Source organism: Cuculus canorus, chromosome 3 (genome assembly GCF_017976375.1).
Source record: "Cuculus canorus isolate bCucCan1 chromosome 3, bCucCan1.pri, whole genome shotgun sequence".
In the NCBI taxonomy this organism is placed as follows: Eukaryota; Metazoa; Chordata; class Aves; order Cuculiformes; family Cuculidae; genus Cuculus; species Cuculus canorus.
The window spans coordinates 122,260,461-122,287,535 of record NC_071403.1 but is presented as its reverse complement, the minus strand read 5'-3'; the positions used below and the strand labels follow the sequence as shown (position 1 = coordinate 122,287,535).

The window sequence follows — 27,075 nt, the reverse complement described above, 5'->3', positions numbered from 1 at the left end:
ATTTCCTACTGGAGAAACTAAAAATTATTCACTTTGTTCTCTTGTTTGAATGATGTCAAAATTTTTTCCTTTCTGGGAGAAGGAAAAGCTGTTTAATTGTATTGTTTTGCTCTAATCTGGACTTCTATAGTATTATTTCTAATATTTTCTTTCATATCAACATTTCATATCAACTTCACGTATCAGTGAAGTGCAGTGTTTTTACAGAATAAAAGTCAAAACCCATAAGCCTCCAAAGTGACAAAGAAACAAAAAAATGTGCAGTGGTTACAAAAGTAATTTTTTTAATGCAGAATTTTTATTCTGTGGAAGATGTTGAAGGTTTGACTTCATTTGAATTTGGAGTGATATCACAGTGTTGCTACTCTTGATTTAGACGTGGATTTCATCCTTCAGAACCCCCTTATAACAGGAACACATCACCCATGATAGGGGGAAGAAGTCAGAGAGATGCCCAAGTTGTGTTTGCCTCAGGCCTTGGATGTGTGGGCCACCGAGCAGATTAAAAGCTGATGTTACAAAGCTGAGCTGTGACTCATCTCTCAGTGCTCGGACAGAAAATAGCTGCTAGGAACTGTGGCCGCCTTAGGCCAACGCAGCGCCCTGGTGGTATGCAGCATCAAGACCTTTTCATGCAGGCTGTCTGCCCAGGGTCAAGCGTGATAGTACCACAAGGAAGATGGCACATGATGGCTTTCTGCTTAGGAACCTACCAAGGTTCACATGAGGGGACCAAGTAGGTCCAAATCCCCTGTCTCAGCGTGCTCATTGCTTGCATAAAGGTTGTGCCTGATGCTGGGTTTGGGCCCACACAGTGGGGACATCAGATGAGCTGTGGGTTGAACCCACCTCAAATCCGATCTAAAATATCCAGGATGCTCCTGAGAACGCAGCACCAGGCTGCTGCAGGGGGGCTGTGCAGCACTCAGAAAGCTGATAAACCCCTGGGTATCCCAAGGGTTAATGAGCAGTTATAAACTAGAAGGGACCTCCTATTCCACCCTGGGGCATGAATGAAAAGCTTTCTGCACTGGCTGTGTTGGGAAGGAGCAGAAAAGCTGTCTGCATCTCCCCAGGAGCTGCCCACACACAGGAGTTTGTCCTGCAGGACCGTATGGGGGTGGAAAGACATCTCCCGCTTTCAGAGCAGAGACATTCCTGTCTTTCAAAAATGCATAGCAGGAAAAAAACCAGCCTCCTCTCATTGCAAAACAAGCTAGAAACGTTGTGCAAATGCTTAGGGAATATACTCAGGACTGGAATTTAACAGAGAGGAAAAGTAAGCTGGATGCATTCAAGTCCAGAGGGCTGAGGGCTCATAGTTCAGGCAGATGGTTTTAAACACATGTGGAAAGATAGGGAAGCAGCTCTCATTCTGTTTATTTTTCTGGTTCCATACACTTTATGGCCAGTGACTGGGTGTCACAGCAAGAGCTGGGGTAGCTGGGACATTTTTCATAAAGGTCTTCATCCAATGAAGTTCATGAAAGAATTTCTCCAGGTGCTCAATTAAGGATCTGAGACTTTAAGGTCTGTTTGACTATAGAGAGCTGTAGGAGCACAGCCGTGTGCTCCTGAATAAGGAACCCTTTGGGAAAAAAAATTGCTATTCTTTTTCACTTAGGGAATTTTATACGTTATTATTTCTTTGGTTCATTTTATTAACTGAAGCAGCAGCAGGAGAAGGTCTTTGGATCTAAAAATACATTAATCCCCCTCCCCTTTTTGGAAGCGCCCATTTCCATTAGATGTATCGGGATTTATTGCTTTGACATTTGGCAGTTTCAGGAACGGTCAAGCTAGGTCTGAGTAGGTAGGGTAATTTGGATCGGGAAAGGAATAATAAGGGATTATGACAGTGGAGAGGAAGCTGGACTCCTTAGGCAGTCTGACACTCGATATACTGCAGTGAATGATGTGTTTTATTACCGGAGACTTTCATACTGGTGGTGTGGTGTTGGGTGGGTTTTTTTGATCGCAGCTATAATCCATCGAACTACATTCTTAACTCTGTCTTTTGCAAAATTCTTTTCTGTTTTGGGGATGTAAACTGCTTGTTTCTTTTCACTGTGCTTGTGAGAATTGAAAGATCTTATTCTCATTTGCACTAAAGATTTATAACGTAGCTGCAACGGATTGACAGATTATCCACATTACAGCGTGTGTAGTCACTGTAAGTGATTGTGTGTCTGAGCCCTGCAGTTCTTGTAAATTCCGTTTGTGGTATAAAGGGATCTCATTACCTCAACTTTAAAGCGCCAGTAAACTGTCAAAAGGTGTAAAAGAGCTTTATAGTTTGTCAACACTACAAACAAACTCTGTGTTCTTAACCCGAGTTAATTAATTTGTTGTACATAGGAGTGAAGAGGAGATGCGGCAGGATCTCTGTAGTCACAGGAGAAGGGTTCAAAGCCTGCTGTCCCACACCAGAAGAGGAAGATGGTTTAAAGCATTTAAACAACTTTTAGGAGAAAGAGAACAGTCCCGTGACAGGCTTAGGGCTGGAACCAGTCTCCCCGAACCCCATTTGAGGAGTCTAGTTTCTACCAGCACTCCCATGCACTCTGAACATGCCTCATGCTGGTTGCTATCTGGCTTGGTTAGGAGATTCTGTGCGTATCTAAAGTTAGATGATAACATACGCTCCAAAGAAATCTTGAGCTTATGTCAGGAGCAGCTGTTTTCCATCTAAGAAACACATCACCTAGTCACCTAAGTTCTTAGATCTGGAGCATCCCATAGGTGTAAGGTGGAATTAATCTAACTAAATAGGCATGTGTGAAAGGCATAAATTCCCTTCAGAGCAGACTGGTGGTTAGCGAAATTATTAGGCGGTGTCTTCAATGTGAGGTTTCAAACACCTTCTGGTTGCCACAGGAGTAAGAACATGAACATGTTTGTGACTGGACTTTTCTATATCCAGCGGATAAACTTCCACTGGGCCTGGCCCTAGCTATCTACATGAGTGGAGTACCTAGCATTATGGGCCTTGCTTTGATACAGAAAACAGATGACAAACTATGCATCACCTTTAACGACCAGTGTTAGTCCAAGTTTCTCTTCTGGTGGAAGCTGAAAGACACATTAAGGCAGTGGGCAGGAGGTGATTTTTTTCGTAAATGTACAAGAAATGGGTAAAATGAACACTTCAGTGCTTTAGAACTGTCTGGTCTGACAAACAGAGGCTTTAAAGGAGTTGTTTTGTCTGAAGCAAAATTTCCCACTGGGTTGAGGAGTGGGATCTGGAGCAGGCTTTCTCAGCTGGGATCAATACCACTGTCTTTTTGTCTCTTCACCTCTCCCTTTCTGTGCTGCAATGATGGCAGAAAGACTGGACATGTGCTCAGGGTTATAAATGAGAGGAGAGAACTGGTGATCAGACCCAAAGAAACTTGTAGCTTCATGGGGGCAGCCACCAGCCAGGGCACCTGGAGGTTCCAAGGCTCCATGGCCACTGGAATGCTTCTGAGTCACTTTGGGGCAATTCCCTTACCTGACTTAGGAGACATCTCTCCTGTGCCTTTCATGGGGAGAGAAACTCCTCTAGAAGTTGATTCAGAGTTTGTAGGCTCCCTGGGAGCCATTTTTTCCCATTGAGTACAGGACTTATCTCCTAATTAATTAGCTTAAGGCTGCCTCTCCCTACCCTGGAGTCATTATTTTCAAAACTCTGTTTCCAATTGCAGCAACTTCTGCTTTCAGAGCTGGGTGATCTGAGATCGCTCTCCAACATCCAGTTTAAATTTTCAACATTGAGGCAGGGAATGTACACCTGGAAGAGGAAATAAGATTCTTGTCTTCAGTCCTCAGAGGAATGTCATTAACGACCTCATTTATCTAAACGTACAGCACTTAGTACAGTCTACACAGAATCACAGAATCACAAGGTTGGAAAGGACCCATTGGATCATCGAGTCCAACCATTCCTAACACTCCCTAAACCATGTCCCTAAGCACTTCATCCACCCGTTCCTTAAACACCTCCAGGGAAGGCGACCATCAGATTGCTTTGGAAATTCTGGTAAACATAGGAATTTCTTGTGTTTCACAACGCCAAATGAAAGCAAGTCAGTTAAATACTGCACTAATCTGGACCACTCAGGTGATAATTGTGTGCTGAAGCACTTGGCCTGCTGTAGACAGGCTTTCTCGTAACCCTGGAGATAAGTGTGCCCTGGCACACCTTGCTGAGTTTTGGTGTGATTCTGAGACATTTCCATAAAGGTCAAACGCTCATCTCTGGCTGAACAACTTAGGGCTAGGTGAAGCCTGTTCGTGAAGTCATATAGCATCCTACTTGGATTTATAGAATGTTTTGTAGTGAGGGCTGTGAGAAATGATGTTTATACTTTCTTCTTTTCTACTTGATATAGAAAAGAGAGTGGCGTTGTACACATCGTAATTGCCTTGCTCTTGATAATGATGGCAGGCCTAGACAAGACTGCACGCTCACATCAGGCTTCCACCAGGGTCCTGGTGCCAGGATGTTCCTTATGCTACAATTCATGCTTAATTGACTCTGGAATTTGTGTTTAAGTTGCTTGCGTTTCTGGGTTGTCATTTGACAGCACAGTTCTGCTCTGCTCCATATTTAAAGGTGTAACCGTCAAGTCATTTAGTGAAATGTTCAGTGCTCGCTTTGCCTGCAAGAGTATTTCAAGTCTAAAGGCTCTGTCCTGTCCCTTTAACATGAAGGTGCTTCTACTTTAGATCTCAACGTTTAAAATCTGAGCTCAGTTAATTATTAAAAATTAGTTCAATAATTAAGGAGTTATACAGATTCATCTATTTTTCAGTACTTTTGAGTGTTTCTGCTTACAGTACATTTTGAGGGGAAGACATAATTTAAATATACAGCAGCTGTTGGTCTTTCAAACCTTCTACTCTCAAACAAAAGGTTTATTCACCTGTTGTACAGTCCAGTCCCAGGCATTACAGGTTATTTTATGAAGCCCGCATGTTTCATCTGAAATGGGTTTGTTTTCAAGGAGAAACAAGGAACAGGGCTCTGGGCCTCCAAAGGGTGGCCTGCAGACAGACTGCAGAGACTGGAGTCTTTGTTTCAGGAACTCTCTTTGGGTATTTGTGATCTTTGTAGAGACCTCATTGGCTCTTTGAAGCAGAGAAGCTGCAGAAGATCTCTGGGAAATGAAAGTTTTCTCCCAGCTGGAGATCATTCCGTCTTGAGATATTCATCAGTAGGTTTCACCTCCCCATTTAAGAGCTGGGTGTAGGAGCACCTCTGAGAAGTGGTGCATCCTACCCAGTCAGCCTACTCCTGGTAAGTGAGCCTGGGGACTTCTTCAAGAAGAAGCAATTTGGTTTTGCAATCTGCTTGGCTCTTCAGTTACCAGAATGTTAATATAAAGGATCTTTTCGGGCACTCCAAGTGGTGTCCAAGGTATCTACAGATAGGGCAGATAGGACGTGGGACTTATGTCAGACCAGTGCCGTTCTGGAACAGCACGTAGAGGCCAGTCATGTGTTCAAAATTACAGGTTAGGCACCTGAAACCCACCCACAGTTTCCAAACTCAGTCAAGTCAACTTGCAGATACCAGTGGTGATAGTGGCTGAGGGACTTGGTGGATGTTGTGCTCTTTTTCAAGCTGTTCTTGTTTAAACCTGTTGGATACTGAAGCTGGAGAGCATGGAGGTTGCCTGTTTCCCTGTACTTGGAACAACGTGAGACACAGGTCATGCTGTTACACTGCCTAGGAAAAGAAGAGAAAGAAAAAATCAGATTTCAGAGTTACCAGTTGTAAAGTTGTTTCGTTGAGGTTAATAGGTGATTTTAAACAGCAGTGGATGATGACGGATTGAGGAACAGCACGGGCGTGTGCTGGGCTCCCATCAGAACCATAGGCTGGGAATGTGTTCTAGATAAGGCAAAGAACCCTCAATTAGGTCTCTTCTTGGTCAAATGACCAGAAAAACATCACTGATCCTGTGTCACTCGTGTTGCTTAGAGTAGAGGAGAATCTGACCTGTAGGCGTCCTTCCATGTGGGAATATAAATAGGAATCAAGAAAAAACCCTGCTAGACGTGTGTTCCCTAATGAAAATCTATAGAAAGTATTGGAAATTGAAAGTACATCTTACATGTACGGAGAAACATCCCATGCCACCTAAACCATCAGGAAAACAGTAAAACAAACTGTGGAATGGGAGACAGAGGAGGAAGATGGCAGAGCACAGTAAGAAGCCAATTAGGAAAAGAGGGGGGAAAAGGGAGGATGTTTGGATACCTCAAATGCTGTTCTTCTAGAACTACAAGAAAACCCAAAAACCTGAGGAGGTTTTCCTTAGAAAAAATTTGTTTCAGAGGTTGAAAATGGAAAAAAGCCTGAATGAAGGCTTTTCCCTTAGAGCATATTTGGAATGCAGAACGAAGGTCTGCACCTCTTAATGACAGGAGTTGTTGCCCAGCAGTGTTTTTGTGAGGGTTGCTGCAGTGTGTGACAGATGTACACAACGGGAGTCGGTTGTGTGCCTGGCTGCAGATGCACTCCAACGCGCACTCCAACACACGCACACAAATCACTGCTATAAACAAAATGTCCAGGCTTGGAGGAGGATTGTCTGCTGCTCAACATGCAGATGGCTGCTGCCAGTCGTTCGCTTTTATGCGAGTCCTAAAAATTCACGAGGATCGTTCCATGAAAGAAAGTAAAGTGAATAAAGATGATGAGACTGCCGCTAGAAAGGATGCGCTCAGGCTGATGTCAAGGAGTGGGTTTTTTAGCTGACTAAAGCTGTGTGGAGTGTGAGATCTCACAGGGAAGATCTTCGAGGCTTGTGCTCATGAATGGTGCAAGGTGGGCTTTGGCTGTGTCTATATTAGAAAACAGTGTGGCCCAGCAGAAGCAGATCTGTGCAGTGAATTAGATGCATGGTCCACACTATGTGTGTTGTTGGGGCTAGAATAGAATCTAGTTTGATTCTGTTATCATCTAAAGTGTGTTATATGTCCTAAGGCATCTGCGTTAGTTTTGTCTGAAGGAAATCTATTTGATGTACTTTGAAACAGTTCTATAAGATGAACTGAAGCACTTTATGGAAAGGATGCCTGAGAGATTTCCTTAGCTGTAAGTTGAGAAATTTCAAATGTAATTTAAGGAAAAAAACAAAAACATAATAAGCCAGAAGTATCTCAGCTAGGTTTAGATGCCCACCAACTCATTGATACACAGAACAGGTGCTCAAATGTAATTCAAGAAGACAGAATACGAGTACTTGATTCTTCTTTCTGTTATTCTGCTGTGAATTACAAAATCACAGAATGGTCAGCTTTGGAAGGCACCTCTGGAGATCATCCAGTCCGATCCCCTGCGAAAGCAGGTTCACCCAGAGCAGGTTGCGCAGGAATGTGTCCTGGGGGTTTGAATATCTCCAGAGAAGGAGACTGCACCACCTCCCTGGGCAGCCTGTTCTAGTGCCCCAGCACCCTCACAGGAAAGAAGTTTGTCCTCATGATAAGGTGGGATTTCCCGTGTTCCAGTTTGTACCCGTTGCCCCTTGTCCTGTCACTGGGCACCGCTGTGAAGGGCCTGGCCACATCCTCTCGACACCTGCACTTTAGACATTGGTAAGAATTGGTAAAATCTCCTCTCTGTTTTCTCCAGGCTAAACAGACCCAAGTCTCTCAGCCTTTTCTGAACTTGTTGAGTTGGAGGTGCTACTCCTTGTTTCTGTCTTCATTAAGGAAAGAACGGGGACTCTAGATTATAAGGAAAAAGAAAGTGAAATAGGAAAAGGAGAGGAAGACGCTTAAAATAATTTGAAAATGATATATTGGATGCAACCTCTACCCTCAGTGGTTCCTGGTGTTATTACTTTTCTATAGTACAACCAGGGAGGACAGTAACTTGCTGCGGGCTAAAGGTAAATTATGGTCTGTTGCGAAGGAGGGAAGGAAAACTATACAAAAGGTGGGTGTGTGAGGCACATGCTGTCCCGTGATGGAGTTCAGTGTGTTGGATCTCACTGGACCAATCTGTTCCAAAGCCTGCTAGGGAAAAAGGAATATCAAGAGTTGAAGCAAACTTCATGAAGTGTATAAAAGGAGATGAAATGGCAAAGCGTTTCATTGTTGGGGCGTGTATGTAGACTTGGTAGTACGTCCGCAGAAGAGGAGGGAATTTGGGAAACTGCAGTTGCAACCTTGCTGTTGCCATCCAGACCTAAGGCTGCCGATGCAGGGGTCTTCTTCGTCTTGCACTCATGCTGACTTATGTGTTCACAGTGCTTGCCAAACCTCTAACCCACCCCCTTCACATCAACCGAACATTAAGGTTCTCACCTATGCAGTGTCAAACCCAAACAAATGGCTAAGGGATGATTCCAGTGAAGCTGTTCCTGGGTTTTTATGTTGTTTGACTTGCTTTTTTAAAAACAGTAATGTTTGTTTTTCTTTTCTTTTTTTGTTCAGGCCGGATGCCCAAAGTAACTTTCACACACTTGAAATCATCAGCTCGTGTTGATGACATGCGGCTGCTGCTCCAGGAACCTGTTGACTGGCAACCAGGTGATGAAATCCTGGTGGGAAGGATGGGCCTTGGAGCTGCGGAGCAGCAAGAAGAAATGGCTGTCATTGAGTCTGTGAACAACACGGAGCTGTACCTTAGATCACCGCTCAGGTATCCCTTCAAGGGCCAAGGGGGTTTCTGTAGCAGAGTGCTAAACCAGGGGAAGATCTGGTCAAGATGAGAATTTGCAGTTTCCCGTGGGACATATTAGCTACTTAAATCCCTTTAACAAAGGTGGTCAGAGATATTTTGGTTCCTCGCTCCCCCTGAAGCGACTGGACGTTAAATCCTGGATATTTCTGACTATGTCTAAATTCTGTCTCATAACCATGAATGCAGAAACCCTTTGAAGCAGAAAACACTGGTGGCCAGTACAGCAGAGCAGCCTCAGCACAAGGGTAACAAAGGCTTTTCCTTAATTTCTTGTGAAAGTGCATTTTTTCACAAAAAATATCTGAATTCTGTAAAAAAAGAAACGAAAAAATAACCTTTTTTTTTGACTGACTTAACAGCACAGTCAAAGTGAATTACTTCAGGTTGGAAATCCTGCTGTGTTTTCACTGAGCTGTAGTTTCACCACCCCATGCTCTCGTTGTCTTCTGCACTTGGAGATCTCGGTCAAACTGTACTTTTTATCATCATAACTTGAAGCCCCAGTGTTGAAAAATGTTATCTGCTTGGGAGGCAACCCGTCTCTTAATGTTTAAAAAGATTAATGTTGTAACTTTCAGAAGTGTCTTGGGCTTCAGGAAGAAACTACTGATGTTTTTCACCAAAATATGTTCTGGGAAGATGAAGTTCAAAGGTTGAAATATTTTGGTGCCAACGTACATAGAGTAAGGAAGATCTGTGAGCTTGAGGGATAGAAAGATGAAATCAAACACCAACTGACGAAAAACATCCCTACCTGTATATAGAGACACACTGGGCTTCTGTGCATAGTGAGATAGGACTGAGACCGCCTCTGAATTTGGGCAGTTGGAGTCACAATCTTAGATTACACCATTCTTGTTATCCCGCAGGTGTGGATGCTTTTGTGCCCTTTTTCTGTCTTTCCTTAGGTATTCCCACACTGTTGGAGAGGGATGGGTGAATGGCCAAGGTCTGCCTCCGAGTGCTGTGGTGGCACTGATTAGTAGAATGATTGTTGTTCAAGGAAATGTAACGATGGAAAGAATGTCCCACCTCAGAGAGTGTGCACAAGCAAGCGTTACAAGAGGTGAGGAGGTCTGCTCTCATAAAAATGTTCTGAGAAAAATGGAGAAAATTGCTCCATTAAAATCACATTGTGGTATCACTGGTGACCAATGACAGGAACCGAGGGGATGGCAGGAAGATGCGCCAGGGAGGGTTAGGTTGGACATTGGGAAAAGGTTCTTTCCCCAGAGGGTGGTGGAGCCCTGGGACAGCTCCCAGGGAAGTAGTCACGGTGCCAACACCCTCAGAGACACGGTGTGAATGTTGGGGTTGTCCTGTGCAGGGACAGGAGTTGGACTTAATGGTCTGTGTGGGTCACCTGAGGACATTCCATGATTCACTGTGTATTAGAACTCTTTCTTAACAGCACAACTTTGAGACATGCTAATGACAGGAAACCAAGTTTATCTTCCTAAACATTGTTTGACATTGAAGCGTGAAGTCCTCTGAGCTGAACTGCAGTTCATTGTAATGTCTCAGATGTATTATTTCCACATTGTTGTTTCAAGCCATCTTGGGAAAGGCCTTTTGGTTTTGCCTGAGCCTAAGGGTGTAGAAAAGAAAGTATCTTCTGAAAACATGTTTCAATGTATATAATATATTAAATTTTTAATTGTGTTTACTATTTAGTCACTCTAAGAAGGAAAAACAAAACAGTCCAATGCTGTTTGTACTCCTTCGTGTAAAATACTGAGACGTTGTTTAGTGTTTAGAAGAAAAATAATGGGTGGTGGTGGTTGTAGCATACATTAACACTGGTGAAACTTTAGGTATTGCAGTTCTACTTTAGTTTTACCTGTATGAAACACCATGAAGTCTGACAGGTGGCTTCCTGATTTACACCAGCTGATGAGAGAGCAGAATCAGACACAGTGATTATAATTTGAGGAGAGTTAGGTTATCTGGCAGCCCAGGTGTAAGGTTTCCTTTAAAAATAAAATGCCTTGGGCTTTCAGACTGTGACACAAGACTTCATTTGATATCCAGCAGCCCACTGCTTATATTACCCATGGATTTATGGTCCATTTTCTGTGGAGCTCATAAATATAAGTCTCTGAAATGTGCTAACCATTTGAGGTTTTTATTTGAGTTAAAGGATAGGAGGATTTCTCAGAGGAGTCACCAGAAGATGAGTGGGCAGTGTTTTTTTGTGGTTAATTTACCTTCTTTAAAAGAAAAATGAGCATTACTGAGCATAAGCAGGCAGTGCTGGAATTTGAAATCCCCTCTGCCCCTCCGCTGAACAAGCCTAAGTCACACACTCTTAGCCTGAATCCCCTCATACAGCAATATCCTAAGCGTAGAACCACGGAAGGATGCCTGCCAGGAATGCCGCTTCCTTCCCTGCCCTATGATTTACTTTCCTTGTCTCCCAACTGCGGGCAGTAACTGTTCCTCCCCGTTGGCAGGGACAGTGGGGAGAGCAAGAGTTGTAAAGACATTTCAGTGTTCTCATTTCAGTTTAGTTCAGTACATCTGTGCCCAATCCTCTTTTCAAGAACCTCACCCAAGGTAAATCAATGTCAAATCCATCTTCCCTATGTGTAGAGCGATTTAAAATTGAACACAAGGAACTTTCGAGGGCATAAAACTGCCACAGCTTCCTGCTGGTTTTAATGTGTATTCCTCTAAAATTGTCCAGACTCTTGGGGAAGGAACCAGGGGAGTGTTTAGAGGGAATATCAAATATGCGCATTTGTGGCCAATTGTCTTTGGGCCCATGTTTAAGATCTCTGCTGGACATGGAGTCTCACGGAGTCAATGTGGTGGGTCTCATGACGTTGCTTGGGGCAGTAACACTGACTGCTCCCCCCGGGTTGTATTCTAGGTGGCTCCAGGTGTCTGTACAAGCGAAGTGAGAGGCAGCTGGGGTCTCGGGACCTGGGGGCCATCGTAGTTGTGGAGGCCTTCCAGGGAGAGGCAAGTCATCTCTGGTTGGAAGGGGTCCAATTCCGCCACGTCGGCCAAGCATTTCGGCAGCACATCAGCGCCCTGACTGTTGCTGGCAATGCACACATGGCAGGTGAGATGGGAGGTGGGCACAGACGATCTCAGAAGTCCACCTTTTTCTGCCAAGAGGTGAGGCAGATGTCATATAAAGCCTGCTCAGCTCTCAGGTCAGTTGACAAATTGGATCGGTAAATGCGAGAAAACCTCACCTGCAGTCTAAGCCCGTGTGAAACCTGATGGAGCACTTTAAGCTGCTTTAGTTCCTTTGCATCTTTGGGCAGCTTGTTGCTAAAGTAACATTTCATTTTTATGCCACACCTCTGATCTAGCATGGTACTTCTAGCTTTGGTAATGAAAGCGCTGGCAGGCTGTGAGGCATCCCAGAGGTGACTCGGGGCTCTTTTGTAGCATGGGCTGAGGTCTAATTCTACCACCTGAAAGTTAAAGAACGTATTAAGTTCTTTTGACTTTGTCACTGCTAAGTGCAAAATTTGTCTCTGTGGAAGTGGCAATGAGAGCTCTGAAGATTAGTGGTGATGGCAGCAAGTTAGGATGGCTCAAATAATGCTTTAAGGATCCTAGATGGGACTTTCCTCTCCAGCTAACTCACACTCATGCCTCCCCTGTGCCATCTTCCCCACTGAGTGAGCATCTGGTCTTGCTGGTGGCAGAAGGCAGCACTAGCCATGATGCTGGAGCACAGTGGGTATGTCATCATGCCTGGCACCTAGATGAGGTGTATAAGATACCTGCGCTGTAGTTATTGCCCTTCTGAAACATTCATCCTCTCTTTCAATCTCACTTCAATCATCCAACTGCCTGAACCCATATCATACTTCACTCTTGGGATCCTACTTTATCCTCTCGCTGGATCTCTTCCTACTTCCTCATGAGAGTGGGTCACCTCTATGCTCAGAGCATCTCGTCTCTACTCTGGCCATCTCAGCAACACTCACATCTTGGCAAAGACCTTCAGGTGACCAAATGTAGGTAGCTGCAACCAAGCAGTGTCATGGGAGCCCAAAAGATTTTTTGCACAGCATCAAATGATGAGAGTTAATATGAAACTCTCCCCACTATCAAGCTGCACTGTGCTTTTGCTCACAGCACCCCTTTCTTTCCAGACTCTTATGTACGTGGCTGTTGTGTTTTGGACTCCTTTGGCCAAGGGCTCCGTCTGACTGGGATCTCCAACCTTAGTGTGGACAGTAATGTTTTCTACAACATTTCAGGCCATGGGCTTCTGCTGGGTAAGTGAGGCAGGAGGATAGCTGCTATCCTGTGTGTAACAGCAACACGTGCTGATTGCCATCTGCACGAATGGGTCTTTGGAGGAAGGAGTGACACATCCTTTCCTGCAACCTGAGGGCTTTAATCACATCATCCGCATTTTCTGGTATTGGTGAATCTGGAATGAATCTCCCACAATTCCACATGCAACTCCTAGCAGTTAATTCCATTTTGGTGTGTACTCTGTCTTTCATCAGAACAGGCTTCACTTGATCTGGATCCCTTTTTGTTCAGTGTACAAGTGTAAGGAGACCTTTTTGAGGAAAGATTTATCCGTCTTTGGAGAAGCACCATTATGCAATATTTAAGACCCCAGTTCAGCGAGGCGTTTAAGAGCATACTTACCTTTAACTTCAGTCATTTGACATTAAAGATAATGGAGTGAAAGCATATGTTAAAAGTTAAGCAGAGGGTTTAGCGCTCAAATAAATTAGAGCTTGGAGCAACGAAAATGTTAAACAACAAAATATTTCTCCTAACTAACCATCAGGAGACTGACTCGCAGCATCTTCTGCTGGGATCTCGTGTTGCCTGAATACCTAAAGATATAGCTTGATTTTTGTTTTCCGTTAGAGATGGGATAAAAATGGCTAATTTTAAGATAAACAGAAGGGGGGGGAAAGGCGCCTTCAGTCCTGATCCTGCAGTTGCACACACGCAGTGAATCCCTGTGCTAGGTCTTGTATATAAACATAACAAGAAGTGATAGATTGCTATTTAAACAGAGGAGAGTGATTCTAAGCATCTTCCAGATGAGGAGAGCTGGCCCAGAGAGAGACTACGACTTGCCCAAGGTGGTGCACAAAGTCCTTGTGGCCATGGGGAAGCAGAACAAGCTCTCCATCCTGCCTTGGCTCTCACTTGTGCTAGGACACGGCCCTGAGCTAAAGGAGCCCGGACTGACCCAAAGGTTTGCCCTGAAGTTTCAGGCTGAAAGCACCTTATTCGCAAGAAGCTTTAATAGCTTTGCTGTCAGCAGCTCCACAGGGTCTGATGAATGAATTTATATCATTTTGTTGCCTGTGCAGGAATATTTATTGTAGCTGGCTATTTGTAGCTCCCAAATTGGACTCCCCCAGTGATTTCATCTAAAACCCTTATTTTCAGGGGGTTTGCAAGACAGGCATAAAAATTTGCTCTGGGCTTAAAATCAATTGACACACCAAGACCTTTCATGCCACCTTTCAAACCTAAATGGCTGTCAGAGGGGCTGCGTTAGGACCCTGTTCGTGCTCTGGTAGTGGCATTGGTTGTTGTGAATACAGCCTGGAAAGGAAATATTTCCTGAATGGGCCTTGTTCCAGAAGTGGATGAAAGCTCAAAGGACTGCGAGGAACACTGAAAATAATTGCTACTGTCCCAAAAGCAAAGGAGATAGGTTTTCTTGTGACGTAGCTTACATTGTGGGGTAGTGATGATTGAGGGTCTGTATTTGGGACACAACTTGAGCAGGTAGAGTTGAAAATAGTAATTTATATTCGATGAACAAAACTGAGTAAATTGAATTAGCTCCTCCTGTGAGCCAAATGGAGATAATCTGCTTCATATTCTGCTTCCACACCACCTTATGCTGATATGTCCATATTTGGACTTCACCTATGTGTGACTGTCGGCTTTTTACCATTGAGTGGCACAGTTCCTTATGGTGTATTTTAAAAGGACACATGTTTTTCTCTTCCTCCTTCAGTACTGCTACTAATCTGGGCACCCGTGTCTCCGAGTTGTGTGATCGATCGATTGATTGATTTTTCCTTTTTTCCTCATGCTTCATTGCTTAGGGGGCAAACCCACTACTTTTGTGCAAGGCTGCACCAGATGGTTTTAAACCTATTTAGAAATTTTATTACATGGAAGTAGGGCAGTGGATGGAGACATAGGAGATAGACAGGACTTTGACATCCAGTACTGCTAAATCTCACTTTTCACTTCCCCACTCTGAATTCCCTTTATTTGAGGTGTTCAAGACCAGGTTGGATGGGGCTTTGAGCAGCCCAGTCCAGTGGGAGATGTCCCTGCCCATGGCAGGGGCTTGGAAATGGATGGTCTTCAAGGCCCCTTCCAATATTTTTCCTATTTATGTTTTTTTCCTCCTATTTTCTTCTTTATTTCCTTCTTCCTTTCTTTATTTTTTTTTTTTTTGCAGGAGAGGGACTGGAAGAGGGCAACAAAGTCAGAAACAACATAGTGGTTGGCCTTTCTGGAACAGAGGGTTTATCCAACATTGAGACACTGTCACCAGCAGGGATCTACATCAGGGCTCCTGCCAACCACATCAAGGTAAGAAAGATATGGAGCTTTGTTAATCTGGGGATATATACACAACGTTCTCTTCCTGGATGAGCTGTCAGAAACTCTGCTTTTGCTGGGGATATGAAAACAAGTGCATATTACAAAATAAATTATATTCGTGGGCAAATGTATAATTACAGAAAATTTTACTGCACTTGAGTGGAATGAAATATTGCAGAGAGAGGTTTCATCCTGGGACACTTGAAAAAGTTGGTTTATTTTCTAGTACTCGTGGATTCATAAAAACTGAAAAAAAAAAGTTTAGACCTGGCTTATCTAGAATATTTACCTTCATTTGTCATTATGAAAAGAAAATCTCAGTTTTAATGGACTGATGACAAACACACTGTATTTCAGCAATATCAAATGCACCTGTGTCCAAAGTTAAAATGGCAACTTATGTACAGTCCGGGATTTGCGTTCCAGGGTGAGAAGGAGAATGCATTCCCCATCCCATGAAAATGACATTGATTTTAAAAGAAACCAGGCTTCTCTGTTCTACATAGTGATAAAACATAGAACTTTTAAAATGCTAAGAGAGTGACGACCCTTGTATCAAAAAGCTGAGCTCAGTGAAAGTCTCTTTATTAATCCTCTGATGATTTCTTTAGTTAATACGTATTTTGTCTTATTCAAGCCATTTACATTTCAGAATAAAGAGCCACTTTTAAGTGTTTCATGAAAAACAAAATATGATTTTGAACATTTCAAACCATTTTTTCCTTCCCAACCATTTTAAGTCTGGAATTTCACTGAAACTGACCTTTCTTACCACAGTTTCAGTTGTGACAAATGCACATTTTCATTAAAAAAACCCCCATCTTGACCCACTCTATTATTAAACCATGGAAACCAACCCAATCGTTAAACGTACCTGAAGACCTAATCGCCCCCCTGGGCTTCAGTTCCAAGAGGAAAGGATTGCACCTAAATTTGAAGGTGAAAGAGAGACCAGCACATTTCCTTTGTTAGTATGAAGACAATAGTACTTAGGAAGGAGAGGGCTTTTCTGCAATTCCCTGAAGGGCATATTTATCATTTTTAAGACCATCAAATATGGTTAAAAAGTACAACAACTAGGCTGAATCGCATGGGTTTCAGCTCCACTAAACACAGAGTTTTGTACTATCATGCACTGACTTACCCTGGAGCTTCTGCTTGATCGCCAGGGGCTCCACTTTTGCGAAGGTTTGCTGCAATTATCTCTACGTGTGAACTGACTGTGGTTTCTTTTCGGCACATTTGTTTAGCTCGCTCGCCTCATGTGTCCTCATAGATATACCCCAAGCTGCGTCGGTGGTTGTGTACCCGAACACCAGGGTGAAGTTTGCTCTCCGAGGATGTGTTACTCAAGGCAGGATAGCAGATGGCCCTTGAAGGGTTGCTGATAAAGCTCATTGTCCACAGTCTCTCGGAGCAGGCTGTTTGAGGCGTTGCAGCAGGAAAGGAAAATATGAAGTTGCCTGGTTTAGAATTAGTAGTAGCTGCACTTACTGTTGCCCGGTACCAAGCAGCGCTCGGCAGAAGACATGAAAGGATGTGGGTACTAGGAGAAAAAGTCACATGTTTTTCAAGCAAAGCACCTGTGTCCTCTGGACTTTTTCTTAGCACAGCAATAATCACTAAATGCAGGGATGCTGGTACAGCAGCAGCATTGTGATGCTGCAGAGTTTCAGGTCTGATCAGATGGCTAAAGAAATGGATATTGCTTTTTAAGTGTTTATAATCTTAATTTACCAGGGATGTTTGAAGAATGTAATAGGAAAGAACTCATCTTTCCACTGCCTGAATTCCAGGCCATGTCGTGGAATAGAAATTTCCCTGTCTACGTTTTAATGTTAGGTGTTTGTTAGGTTTTCTATTTGTTAGTTTTGTGTTTCCAGGCTGCCATCTTTCAATTACTGGTTTTAAACTTACAGGCTGCAGTCTTTAAGGCAAGGATTAGAGCTCGGATAGGCAGAGCGTTTTAGGCCATGCCGCGTTCTATCAACTGTGCCTGACGGGTTAAGCTTTCCGCAGTGGGTCCTGCAATAATATTTTGTAACTACTCAATTTACTTGGGAACCTAGATTTGCATCGGTGACTGAAGAGCTTAAATTTCCTTGAAAATCAGTGGTCTCTTAAATGATGTTGAAATGATGTTGGAACTGGGACAGAGCAGTCACTCAAACCTGAGCCTACAAAGACATTCAGAGACCCAATTCCCACTGGTTTCCGTTTGACTTAAGCTCTTAAGTGCATTTGTGAATCAGGCTGTTAGATAAAATTTTATACAGTATAAGAGCAAAATGATTTTTACAAGGTTAGTTGTTTGTTGTTGGGTTTTTTTTACATAAAATATGGGAGCCCTGGTTATCACTTTTTAGTGCCATGAGACAATTTCAGTAGCAGGCTGGTTTCTTGCCTATTAAATGCCATTGGTATGAGGAACTGAAAATGCCTCTTTTTGATATTGGATCTTTTGTCACTGAAATGCATGCCCTGTGTCCTTGGTTTTCTTTTTGTGTGCAGGAAAAAAATAAAAGTAGGAGTTTTATATTTTTCTCTCTGTTCTCTTGTGCCCGGTGGGTCTTGGACCTCTTATAGTAACTTCCTATTTATAAAGATTCAGTGCCCTTCCATCCCAGAGCCAGCGTGCAGCGCTTGTGGAAAGGCATCCTCCCTTTCCTTTATGTCATGGTGTCAAGGACTGGTGAACAGTTTAAGTGAATGAACGGGGTGGAGATGGGCCTGTGTTTCCTTGTCAGAGGAGTGATGGTCGTGCTGTTGATAAATGAGTTTGTTTCTCAGTATCGCCCAATGCAGCTGTTCTCTGCGGTACCAAGGGGGTGAGGCTGCATCTGTTTGGCATCAATTGTTTCTCACCCTTTCGTCTCTACCAAACCCTTTTCTAAAACATGCAAGGTGAGTGCATGTTGAAGTGAGTCCATTGCAGGTGTTCCTGGCACCCTGCTGGCTTCGAAACCGGGGAGAGTTGCTGGGCACACTATCCAGAGCTTTATTGCCATCTTTAGGGTCTACAGTTTGAGCCCTGGCTATCTAAAAGAAATTCATGAAATATTTACCTTTGCAGTGTTGTATGGCTAAGAGATACTTAAATCGTCAGCTACTTGATTTTACTGGCTCTCATGGCGTACCTCCAGGCACCTCCAGGTATCTGGCATGCCTGGGGAGACAATTTCTCTCTGGAATTTTGGCTGCATGGACATTCATAATATACTGACTTCCACAAAGAATTGATTTCCACACAAAATTCCCTGCTTGCCTAAAACCCCTGCCCTCCAGCCGCTAGCGGGTGGAATAAATATGCATTTTTTTCCTTATGAATCATCTGTAGGGCGTGTGATTGGAGTTGCAAGTAAAACATCCTGGAAATAATGTGACCGGACTGCAGAGGGGGTTTGTTAAAAGAAAGGGATCAGTGGCTGCACTTTCGGAAACAGCAGCAGTTTTACCAGGCTACAGAGAAAGCATTGCTTCGGGTATTGATATCTCTTTGTTGCTTGACAGATGTTAGAGATCACGACTGCAGGGGACACACTTGGATGTGTCATTGGTATATGGAGGCTTTCACCTCTAGGTCACCAGGCTCAGCTTTGATTTGGACCATCAGGGACCAGAAAGTCATTAGTGTTTTAGCACTGTCCGGTGACCTATGAATGGTCATGGTGAGTGTCGGTCCCAATCTTAGAGAACAGGCTCTTCCCATAACTGCAAGAAAGTTCATCTTAGACTCCCCTTAGAGAGCTAGATACCTCCAGAGGACAATTAAACTCGTCTGAGGACAGACCAGAAGAATTGCCCTCTGGATGTGCTTACTTTGTGCTGGAAAGGGAGCCCAGGTTTACCAGCCTGGACCTCAGCATCAAATTTTCACACATTTAAGGTAGGTGAAAAGGGATCGTACTCAGATGCACACATGAAAACCTCTCCTTATGGACACCATCCAAAACCAACTCAGTTTTACTGCTGTCCAGTTGAAGCAGGTTAGAGCAGGCTTTTACCATGGAGTAGGAAGGCTGCTAACCCACTGTGTAACCCACACAGCCCACTTACTACAGACTCTGTAAGTACAAACTCTTAATTTTAAGGCCAACCAGACCTTATGCTCACTTATTTTTTACCTCTTGCAATAATGAAAAGAATGTAACTCCATAATTTCTTCCTTAAGAGATATTGAGAATAACTTATAGCACATCTTCCAACCTTAATGATTCTACGATTCTAAGACTGAGGACACAGAAACAAGGTCCCTGCTTCTACCAGCCAGACTTACCAGAATTTGAATGGACCTCAGCTGCAATTTTAATTTGGGTTTTCCTTAAGTTTATTTTGATTTCCAGAAATCTGTGGTAGTCTTTTCTCACAGTCACTTCTGCTTCTCTGCAGGGTAACACAGTGTGTGCTGCTGGGTACGGCTATTTCTTTCATCTCTCCCCTGGGGGACCATCCAAAATGCCTCTCCTGTCCTTCAGCGAGAACGTAGCTCATTCCTGCACAAGGTACATGGGGATTTCTGGTTCAAGAGATTTTCCTTCAGTGTGTGGCAGTGCTAATTGTGATTGCAGTGGTGAGCAGAAGAGGCTTTGCCCTTCCTTTCAGGACTTATTATTACTTTTTTTTTTTTAATTTCACACCCTTTCGGGGCTCTCTGTTTTGTAAGCAGAGTTCTCCTCAGAGGAGCACAGTCAGTGTTTGACAGTAATGTGTTTGGGGCTGGTTTCCAGGGTTGATTACAAATTGTTTTCTTAGTAATTTCACTATGATCCCCGTTGGTTGACTTGCAGCATTTCCCAATGCTGTTAACAAGCTCCTCCACTCCATCCTCTTATTTAAATGTTCCTGATGTAGTTTAAGGTGCCACATTGAACACATTTCCTCATCGACCATTTAACAGCAAAGCACTGAAGCGTGTGCTTGTGTGTTGAATTGAAAGTTCATTTTTAATTATATCAGACGTTTTGAGTGGCAGCATACAGGAGAAAAGACACGATTTCTTTCTTATGCTCATCCTTGAACATCTTCTTCAGGCCATTGTTAGAGACATGGCACTGCCTTACACAACCTGGAGTGGCATTTTTTTCCTCCAGATGCTTTATATCATAGCATTGTGAACAGTCAGCTGCTACAATTTGGCCTCTGCTTAAGTAGAGTGAGATGTGCAGCACAACGGGAGGAAAGGTGCTGTGCGTATGTCAGACGTGACAGACAGCTATTGTTCCCATAGCATCCAGGAGTGGCTACTATTCACTAGAGCTTTTGTCTGTACTTCCCTAAAAGAGAAACATCAGAAGAACATGACATTGTGGTAGAAGTCAGTGGACAGTCACCTGGCTTTTGAGGAAATGTGGATGTTAATCTGCATTTAAAATTTCTGAGGAGATCAAACCAAGGGCTGCATTCAGGAGCGCTTACACCTGGAGTGTACTCCAAGTTGACTGAATCCAAGATCTAGAAAAGCCTTATCTGGTCAGATTCACGTCAGGCTTGTCTGAAAGTGATGCTGGTTGAAAGTCATGAGAATGGTCGGGGTGTTCTGCGGGAGCTCCCGTCAGTGGTGTCGTACGTTGTAGCCCTGGAATGGCTAGTTCCGAAAATACTTGAAAAGAAATTTTAAGTGTGTTCTCCGGCATAACGAGGTGCCTGAAATAAATGGTTACCCACCAGTTTTTGATTTAGGAAGAAATGATAAAATCTTGCATAGAGAATTTAAAGATTTAGGATTTTAGATATCAAAATGATGAACGGGAAAATTGCTGATGACTACATGCACTGCAAAGAAGCAGTATCCTTTGTTTTCTTTCCTGAACAGGTATGGGTTACTGGTGTACCCACAATATTTGCCAGACAGCCCAAACAATCAAGTTCAGTTCAGCAACTTCACAGCTTGGGGCAGCCAAGGTGGAGCACAGGTATTTTTCTCCCATCCATCCTCTTTGGTGCTCAGGATCTTCACAGGTGTATCACCTCTCTACTGAATTCATCTTTTAAGGCTGCAGAGAGGCCACAGTTACGGTAAAAGCTGTCATACCCATCTGTCCGTGCCCCTCATCTGGAGGTCCTGTTCTGGTGATAAAGCCAGAAACACATTTTGTGTGAGCTGTGCATCATCAGTGCTGTTTCCATCAATAGCTGAGTGCTCTGTCATCACTGGGCATACGTCTGGCCTCTGTCACTGTAGAACCGTGGAATATTTTGGGTTGGAAGATACCGTAAAGCCCATCCAGTCCCCCGTCCCACCCCCCAGCCTCCATGGGCAGGGACACCTCCCCCTGGATCAGGGGCTGCAAGCCTGGAACCCCTCCAGGGATGGGGCAGCCACCGCTCCCCTGGGCAGCCTGGGCCAGGGCCTCCCCCACCTCACAGCAAAACCTATCTCTGTTCGATCTCATCTCCATCTCCCCTCTTGCAGCTTAAAAGGCATCTTCTAGGCATTTTTAATATATCTTTCTGCTACAAACATTCTTTCTCCTAATATTTTTTCCAGTAATAAACTGCTCCCTGTTTAAACTTTATCCTGTTTATTGCTGATTCTCAGCTCTGATTTTATTTCGTGTTGTTCTTTTTTCTTTTAACGTGAAAATCAGTTAACAGAATGTGAGGGTTTTTGTATTATTAGTTGAAAGCAGAAACTGGACATTAAGAGGCAATTCTCAAATACTAAATGTATATTCAATACTTTAACATGTTTTAGCACTTCCCCTTTCTGCTGTCTTGTAAATAAAACACAGTTATAAACTCTAATATTTTTTATTTACAAATTTTCCTTTATTATGTTTTTATATAGATTTTTAGAAGCAGTAACCTTGAACTCCAACGCTTCTGGATTTATGCTTGCAAAGACTTTGGCATTGACATCGTAGAAAGCCTGGGAAACACTTCTGTAGCTGACAGTGTCTTAGTTGGACATGTTGGGCAAAAGGTAAGCTCTGCCGGAGTTATTTCAGTGTCTCTTGATTCACTCAGCAGCCCTTCCAACAGGAATTTGGAGAAACAAGAAAGTAGCCTAAAGATCAGCCCCTGCTTGGGTAAGGCTTGGATTTTAAATAGACTGTATGTGAAGAGGAAGACTTAGGCACAGGTTCAGGGCACTGATTTGTTTGCTCAATCCTCGAGCTGTCTTCTGCTCCTTGGAGGGCCGATGCCCTTAGCAGCAGCACCTGCTGGGACATGGATCTGGTGGGGAAGCAGAGAAACCTGGAGCGTTGGCACCGCTCTGCCAGCCAGGAAGAACCAAGGGGTTTGTCGCTCCTGTTGGCAGCAGCGGAAAGGAACCAGCTTTTGCTGAGCTGGATCCCAAATCATTTTTCAGATGCTCCGTTCATGGCAGCTGGTGAGAAACTGGAGATAATATTATGCAAGAAAAGTCAGCATTTTTTCCAAAAATATTTTTATTTCCATATGGAAGTATTGCAGGTATTTGTAAAAAAAAATATTGAAACAGGGATTCTGATTTCTCTATTTGAATTTAAAACTATGAAGAGATTCTATGTTATAATGAATATTTATGTGTATTTTTTATAAAATGACATTTGAAAGTAAAAAAAATAACACTTCTATTCAACATTTGAGCTGGAGGGTTTTGGTAAGACAAGTGTTAATTCTTTTCCTACTTGTGCTTTTTTTCCAAGATTGACATGGTCTCAGAAAACCCTTGGAATTTTATAGAACCTGAACTTCTGAGGGAAACAATAATTTTTGTTTAAATAAGCTTTTCTAATGTAAATTCCTGGACACTTTTTGCTGTAATAAACAGACATCATTTAACCACACACACCGGGGTTTAATTTAGTGAGTTGAGAATAATGGGGAGGAACAACAGATTTGATTTCTGGCTTAGTTAACATTTTGGTTTCCTCTGCTCTCTCCTAACATCACCGGTCCGCTGGGAACAGCATGCACTACTTAATTACTCAAAGATGAGAAGTGGCGCCAAGATGTAACACTTCTATTTATGCAGTAAATATGATTTCTTCCATTATTTCTTTAGGCAGCTGGACCATGTCCTTTGGGTGCTACCAGGTTGTTAACAGATTAATAACATGGATACCAACAGGATTTTAGTTACAGCTGGCCACAGCTTCTTGTTCATTAGTTTGAGGGCTTTGTTGCTTTACTCATTTTTTTTTATTAAATTAATTTTCTCTCTGACTGGCAGAAAAATAGTTTTAAGTGAGTTTTCTTTAGAGGCTCACAGAAATAAATCTATGTAGTGAGTCTGTTTAAAGTATGCAGCTCAGATATAAACATGGCCTCACCACTCCCACCTTGCAGCATCGCCAAGATACAAGGAATTTCTCTTGGTCACCAAAGGGTGGACGTCTTTGTTTTTGCTTTGCGTGGAAGGACTCCGATGTTGTACTTGTTAAGAGATTTAGAGGCGCTCAGCTGTGCCTTGTTTCTTGCAGTACCCCAGGGGGGTGATTATCTTTGATTATCTCATGATAAGAGCCTCCTTGTCATAATTTAGATCTTAATTTATGTAATTCTCCCTTTAATAATGATGTCTCTTTAATATCAATTAAAACTTTATGACATTAATTTAATGGGAACTTTGGTTATTCCTCTCTTTTTTGGAAGTTTTTGAAAGAGGTGTTTTAAAATAAGATTATTTTCCATAAATATCAAGGCATTTCAAAATCTGGGCTTTGACCAATTATCACATCAGCGGCGAGGCGAGATCCAGGCCCTGTGAAGGGCAAGGGAAAGACTTTAATTAGTTTTTTATAGATTCAACAAGCCTCTTCCATACTTGTAAAAGGCAATTCATTGCCTTTGTGGAACAAGTTGAGGAAAAGCATCATGAAAAAGCAAGAGGTGTGTGACAGATGACACCCACTGGGGAGGATTTATCATTTCACAGCCTTCTTCCATTTAATATTTATTTAAATAAACAAGCAAGCAAGTGTAAGCAGAAAACCTGTAGAGTCTTTCCAACTGATTTGTTACTAGAAGCCAGGGATTTCTGCTTGCCAGTGAGCTGGAAGAAGTTGGCCCAAGGACCTGAACTATCACCCCAGGTGTTTTGGCTTCAGAGTTAAAAAGATGATGGAGCTGCTCTCTTAATGAGAGTGAAGATAGCACCGTTTCTTTGCAGTGATAAACTATTTATAAAAGTCCATTTCATTGTACATTTTCAATCAAAGAGGATATTTTCACAGTGCATGGCTTTCTCAATGGATTCTCTACTTATAGCTTTTGAGATTTGCTCTACAAAAGGGTTGATTGGCCTCAGAAATAGCATCACCCGTTCCTGCCAGCCCTTTTCCCTCCAGGCTACCCACGAGTTCCGAGTACATCCTTCTTCCTAGCCTGTCTCCAACAGAACTGGCAGAGAGACGTACCCCTCCCCTGTGCCGTGGCCTCAGTGACCACAGGCTAGTCTGTCCATTGTGATTCCCATCTCTTGTGGGGTTTGCTCTTCCTTTTCACATATTTTGTTTTCTCCTATCTCTCACCAATATCCTTAAGTTCTCGTTGTTCTGGTGGACCCTTGAGCAGTCAGAGCTTTGGAGAGTCTAGCTCAAGTGCTCTCCCCATTCCCATTCTTTTATAACCCAAAGGCAGCTGAAAGGATTCTGCTGAATCCAAATACTCTTTCAAGCGTGGGAAGCTATGTCGTAAAGGGCTCCAATGTCATCATCAGGCTTTTCTTAGAAGGTAGATTAGGGAGATCAGCTTTGTAGGGAACTTTCCTGCCTCCTGGAACAGAGGAGGTAAAGTGAAAGGGACTGAAATAAACCTGCTCCCTGTGCCTTTGGAGTGGATTCTTTTTTCTCAAGGAATGTGCAGTTTCCTTTCCCTTCAAATGTCCAACCTTAACTGGTGCACAGCGACCCAGACAGAGCAGACAAGGCAGTCCCTGCACTGAATGAACACTGTCACACACTGCAAGTGGGGAATTAAACAGACGGTGCTCACCAAAATTTGCAAAGTAACAGCTTAGATCTGTCCTTCAAACAGCACCCATTGTCCACAGCTGTGTGAGTGCAGTCACAGCCTGGTGTCCCACCCGCTGCATCCTGGGCTCACTTGGGGATTCACACAGCGATGTTCCCCACTGCTCTTCAGTGCTCTTCTTCTTGGGCCTACGGGAAAGCTGGAGAGGGGCTGTTCATAAAGGCTTGTGGTGATAGGACGAGGGGGAACGGGTCTAAACTGGAGAGGGGCAGATTTAGACTGGGCATTATGAAGAATTCCTTCACCATGAGAGTGGTGAGACACTGGAACATGTTGCCCAGAGAAGTTGTGGCTGCCCCATCCCTGGAGATGTTCAAGGCCAGGTTGGATGGGGCCTTGGGCAGCCTGAGCCAGTGGGATGTCCCTGCCCATGGGAGGGTGTGGAACTGGGTGGGCTTTGAGGTCCCTTCCAACCCAAGCTTTTCTATGATCCTATGATTTATCTCTTCATTGCAGGATGGGATATGTATGTCAGCAGGACTGAAAACTCCCAAAAGATACCAACTACTCATCTCCAACACAACTTTTGGGAACTTTGATGCGAACACTTGCGCTGCAATCAGGACGTGCTCTGGCTGTTACCAAGGGCAAGGTGAGTCTGATTTGGCAGGGTTTCTACACTCCTTGACTTCCTCACATTTCAGATCCAGGTGTTCAAAAATTTGTAGCTTCCAAAGACAACTGCTGATAGATATTTCAGTTGAATTTTGCAAAAAAACCCCACTGTATAACGACAAAGAGTACCGGCCCCAGTCCTGCTTCTGTGATCGTGTCACTCTGCTTGTATCAAAAGCAGATATCCCTTGGCTTGGGGGGATTTGCTCTCAATAGTTTTCCAAAGTGTCGCTCTGTGGCACAGCAGGACACTGGCTCTTCCCATCTGCAGAAGGTTGGGCGTGACACGGCAGTATGTAGATGCGTATGCACACGTGCTGGTGTGCAGCTCGGATGAACTGAGAAAATCCCTGAGCTGGGATTGTAGTGAATCATGGAACCGCCAATGGTCTGCAATACTCTCGCTCTTCAGTGTGTGTGTTTTGCTGATGGTCCTGCTGGGCTGAACCAGAACTTTTAGGAGCTCTTCTTTGCAAGGGCTGAGACTGCAAGTTCTGTCCAGACAGTCTCTCTTACAAACAGCATCATCATTTAGTCGAAGCCACATACTGCACGTATTTCTAAGAGAAAGGTAGCCTTAGTTTTGCGGTGATTTAATTTTCTTAGTAGAGAGGTTTTTTATACACCGTCTTGTTACTACTTCTTCAGTTTGGGAGGTAAAATTTCAAGAGTGATGATTTCTTTAATAGCTATTACACATCCTTGCAGAATTTCACCAAGCTCCTACCTCAGGCCAGCCTAAACCTTAGGTGAATTTGCCTAAGATAACATGTATACTAAGCATCCTTTTGAGCTTTGAAGAGGAACCCAAAGGCTCTTCAAAGATTGTTCCAACTGCAATTACATCTTAAATATATTTATATAAATGTATAGTGCCCTACAATAACACAACAAAGTAAACGACTCCAGGAGGTGAGATCAAAGGACAGGAGGAATAGTAAAATCTGACTCGGAGAGGCAGCAACTGACAATAAGATAGTCAAGTAGTAACCAAATATGGTGTGTGAGCATTCCTGCCAAAGCTGACTTGTTGTGGTCCGGGGGTGATGATTTTCTGACACTTCTGGAAAAATGAGTGTGCTCAGAAACTTCCTCTGCTTTAGCCCACATGAATATTCCTCCTTTTTGTAGCTATTTGCATTACAGTAATGAAAAGATCCTCCAGCCACACTTCTCAGCCAAGGCTTTGTTATGTCAGGTGCTGTGCAAATCCACAGGAGTGTATTTGCAAACGCCCCTAAACAGTC

General features: G+C 43.4%; 1 protein-coding gene across 1 annotated transcript in view; it reads left to right on the top strand.

Moving 5' to 3' along the window:
- The window catches only part of PKHD1 (PKHD1 ciliary IPT domain containing fibrocystin/polyductin), a 254,042-nt gene that overhangs the window by 102,763 nt on the left and 124,204 nt on the right, over positions 1–27,075 (top strand). Inside the window, exons 38-46 of the mRNA XM_054063619.1 lie at positions 8,431–8,638; positions 9,589–9,746; positions 11,553–11,747; positions 12,799–12,924; positions 15,108–15,241; positions 19,643–19,755; positions 21,066–21,165; positions 22,041–22,175; positions 25,670–25,805. Of these exons, the coding sequence (XP_053919594.1) occupies positions 8,431–8,638; positions 9,589–9,746; positions 11,553–11,747; positions 12,799–12,924; positions 15,108–15,241; positions 19,643–19,755; positions 21,066–21,165; positions 22,041–22,175; positions 25,670–25,805 (1,305 nt within the window). The remainder of the gene's footprint in view (positions 1–8,430; positions 8,639–9,588; positions 9,747–11,552; positions 11,748–12,798; positions 12,925–15,107; positions 15,242–19,642; positions 19,756–21,065; positions 21,166–22,040; positions 22,176–25,669; positions 25,806–27,075) is intronic.